Here is a 3,645-nt window from a genome sequence, read left to right on the forward strand (position 1 = left end):
CTATGTGAAAAAGTGAAAAATAAAACATATATATACTTTTTAGTGAAACTGACTTTTTTTTACAAAATGTCTGCGTTAGACTTGTCTATTTAAGACCGGTACGTGGCGTTACTCATTCAAAAATAAAAATGCATTAAAAAATAAACGCTCCATCATCCATGAAAGTAGAAGTTATATTCCGAAGTACAACTTCATTGGTATATAATTGCATCTTTAACTATACAAAAGAATGTTAAGCCTTACATACAGAACCACATGAAAAGGCAAACTTCCAAGACTGGCCACTTGAACAAAAGCATTGAGCAAATGGAAGGGGGGGAAAAGGGACTAAGCAGCTTCAAGCTCAAGGTCTTTCGACTTATTCTCTCTCATTGATGCCATACGATTCTCAATTGCCGATTCCCCTGTTGTATTACCTGTAAGCTTAACATTTGACAAAGCATCACTCAAAGATTCAACAGAAACTTCTACTTGTCCTGTTGGACCATCAACCCTAGTTTTGGGGTTCAAAACTTGAAGTTTTCCACCTCCAACTTCCAACTCCAATTTCTTGAATTCCTCTTCAATATCTTCATCTTCAATATCATTGGATGATGGAATTGACTCTACAGCAGCCACGAGAGCCATTTAGATACAGAATTAAAGTAACAACATTGCCTAGATATTATGCACTACACCCAATCATTGGGCATCGATTACAACTTACAAAGACTTAAACCCACACAGAGGAGAGAGAGAGAGAGAGAGAGTACCTAAAGCTTTGTCAACTTGCTTTTGTGACTCTATGCTCTCCTCGAGCTCTTGTAAACAAAATTCAACTTCGTCCAAATTGACCCTGTTCTCCTTTATTGCTTGAGCTCCAATTTGGATGGCTTCAGAGACCTGCCAACAGGAGACAACTCAAGATTTTCAGCAACTCATAACAGGCTCCAAAACTCCACTTGACAAGGTCACAAAAAAAGCAAACTTTGTGAGGTTTCTCAGCCCTTGTAAAAAAAACAAAATGTTTTTCTTCAATGAACTACCTTCTTCGTTGATTCAGCAGTCGCAATAACATTAAGGACTTCTTCCACTCTATTCAAAAGTGATGTACATTTTTCTCTACTCTGTGTGGCAAGTTTTAACTCCCTTGCATGCCGCAGTGCAACTGTCTTGTTCCCCGAACTCAAAGAAGCTATTGCTGATTTTCTGGACCTGCACAGAAAATTTATCAAGCTATAACACAGTTACACACTCAAAGAGACTCTACTGTCTCAAGTCCCCAATTACAACAGACACTCATATAGACGAAAGCATATGGGATGAAGATGTGGCAATCTCTAATCAAACCCTATTCTACTATGCATACGGCCAACCAACCCTCTTCAATCAAACAATTGGCACAATGAAAGGCATCCAGAATGCAAAAACCAATGATTACCAACAGTGATCACATGACTAATTTTGTATACAAGGTAACACAGAAGCTTCATGTTGGCCGGATTTACAAGGATGCTACCCATCTTCAATGTTTTCAAATATTACAGATGTGATTTGGTACATCAATTTATGAGCAACTACAATTGTGATGGCTTGAACCTAAAGCAATAAAGTTAAGTTCAGAGGTAGTTACATTTCACATCGTCGGTCAATCACGTCAAGTTGTTGCTGAAGCCTTTCTGTCGTAGTAACCAGGTGCAAAACATCATAATCTAAATTTGAGGTGTTAGAAACCGGTGCTGGTGACAGTGAAAATTTTATGCCCTGCAAAAACAGACTCACATCTCCCGACATTGAAAAAAAAAAAAAAAAATTGAAAGGCCATCCGCTTAACTCCAGATAACATATTTGCACAACAACGAAAAAAATGTAAAAGAAGAGCTTATATTCCAAAAATACTTTCACCATGATATTCAATAAACTCAACAAAACTAACACGAAAATGCTAGTACCTCTAGGAATCCCCTCTTATGGATGGAGAGGTAGCGTGCTTTCCCAGTTTCTGACAGGTGAGACAAGACCGCAGATGCTTCATTCGGGCCTCCGCAAATGTCCTGGAACTTCTTCATGGTTACAATGCATGAACAAGTCCAGTGACTTTCACACAACTGTTTCACAACTTCAACAGCTCTTTCCTTAACAGGCGAAAAAAGTTAGCATCCGATATAACATCGTACTCTTAAACTAAGACAAGATGCAGTGATATACACCTTCGAGAGAGTGTTAAGTACAAGATGATCTTGTAACAGAGCCGGTAAGGATGGCATGGGGGAGGCTCTGATAAGCGTCAAGTTTCTTCTAACTTTTCTCAAGAGAAGTGACAGTGTGCCACTCGTTGTTGGGTCCTCAAGATCACCCAACCGTACAAGTTCACCTTCTCTGTACATTTCCAGCTGCAACAACCAACCACCAAAAGTAGCACTTTAACATCACATGAAACTGGAGTGAAATTGATAGTATTGGTAAGTGAAGAAAAAGATATATACTAAGAGCAAAGAGGTAAATAATCTCACCAAAACTTCGTCGAGGCATAAAGGGGTCAAGCCGCCGCGATTGAACCAAATGTTCCTGATGTCGTGAGGCCGGACGATCACAAGGCGAAGATGGCGAGCGACATTCAGAATCAGATTCTTCCAGAACTGGTATTTCGGTTCCCAATCTGATCTCTGGCCACTAAATGCCTTGAACCGAGCAGTGGCCACCGCTTCGTCATCATCCCAATCGCTTACTTCCTTTTTTATGAATTCCCTCACTCTCTCCCTTTCCATATTCTATCTTCGATCCCAATCGCTCTCACTTGGAATTTCGCTTCTGTTTTCTGCACACACAAAAAAGACCCAAAATTCGAAAAAAAATAATGGCAACACGAGATATCAATCACAACCATTAAAATCGAAAAGAAATAACTCCCAATTTCAACCTATCCCAATATCCAACTTTCAGCTTCATTAATTTACGAACAAGCAGTTGCGAGATTACAAAGACTAACGCAAAAGTAACAAAACATACCTACAAATGGATGTGTTCGTAGCAGCAGAACGGGGGGAAAGTGGGAAGAAGGAAAGGGATGATGGGAGCCCTTAGTGACACGCATCGTTTCAATTTGGGGCCTCTCTCTTCTTTTAACAAATGGGCTGGACTGCTTTTGTCATTTTGGGCTAGGCTAGCTGTGGTGGACTTGGGTATTCTGTAGACCGAAATTAAAGAAAGAAATCAGAGTGTATCAACTATCAAATCTGGCTTATACACAAAGGGCCCAGACTATACTTTTAAGGCCCATGATACTTAGAATGGGCCATGTATGTTAACACCAGACTTGTCATCATCATCCTTCTTTTCTATTGTTTTTTCGTGTTATGCAAAACTTGTTTCCAAAATTTACTGTGTTTTCGAAAGCCTCATGTATATATGTTCTACCTTGAAGGCTTGAATACCATTTGTGGGAGGCCTCATCATGGTTCTTTATTAAAATCCTAATACCTTTTTACCATTGTGAAACCCATTTTTTCTTTTATATATTGGTAGAGGTTATTAATCCATTGCATCTTTAGATAATAATAGTAATAATAATAATAATAATTTTCCGTTTGAATGATCTAGAGTTAATTTCAACTCATCTCATTTTATCTCAAATTTTAAAAGAATAATATCTTCTCATCTCAGTTC

At 38.8% G+C, this 3,645-nt stretch overlaps 1 protein-coding gene across 2 annotated transcripts; it reads right to left on the bottom strand.

The window, feature by feature from the left end:
- Nucleotides 1-108: 108 nt before the first annotated feature.
- LOC122274328 (charged multivesicular body protein 7) lies at nt 109-3,082 on the bottom strand. Of its 2 annotated transcripts, none has more exons than XM_043083374.1 (8): nt 2,989-3,082; nt 2,493-2,797; nt 2,190-2,372; nt 1,932-2,114; nt 1,613-1,743; nt 1,026-1,194; nt 753-882; nt 109-605 (listed from the first exon to the last, which is right to left on the bottom strand). In XM_043083374.1, the coding sequence occupies exons 2-8, from the start codon at nt 2,745-2,747 to the stop codon at nt 328-330; spliced, it is 1,329 nt and encodes a 442-aa protein (XP_042939308.1). In that variant the 5' UTR covers nt 2,748-2,797; nt 2,989-3,082; the 3' UTR covers nt 109-327. The 2 variants fall into 2 exon arrangements, with proteins under 2 accessions (XP_042939308.1, XP_042939309.1); XM_043083375.1 differs by lacking the exon at nt 2,989-3,082 and adding an exon at nt 2,900-2,915.
- Nucleotides 3,083-3,645: the final 563 nt, after the last annotated feature.

This window comes from Carya illinoinensis, chromosome 8 (genome assembly GCF_018687715.1).
Source record: "Carya illinoinensis cultivar Pawnee chromosome 8, C.illinoinensisPawnee_v1, whole genome shotgun sequence".
Classification (NCBI taxonomy): Eukaryota; Viridiplantae; Streptophyta; class Magnoliopsida; order Fagales; family Juglandaceae; genus Carya; species Carya illinoinensis.

Bases quoted from the DNA above. Each gene is read 5' to 3' on its own strand.
- LOC122274328 (XM_043083374.1), bottom strand. From the start codon at position 2,747: ATGGAAAGGGAGAGAGTGAGGGAATTCATAAAAAAGGAAGTAAGCGAT. The intron at 1,744-1,931 runs GTACTAGCATTT...CTGTTTTTGCAG, and splicing joins ATAAGAGGGGATTCCTAGAG to GGCATAAAATTTTCACTGTC. The intron at 1,195-1,612 runs GTAACTACCTCT...TTTTCTGTGCAG, and splicing joins ATTGACCGACGATGTGAAAT to GTCCAGAAAATCAGCAATAG.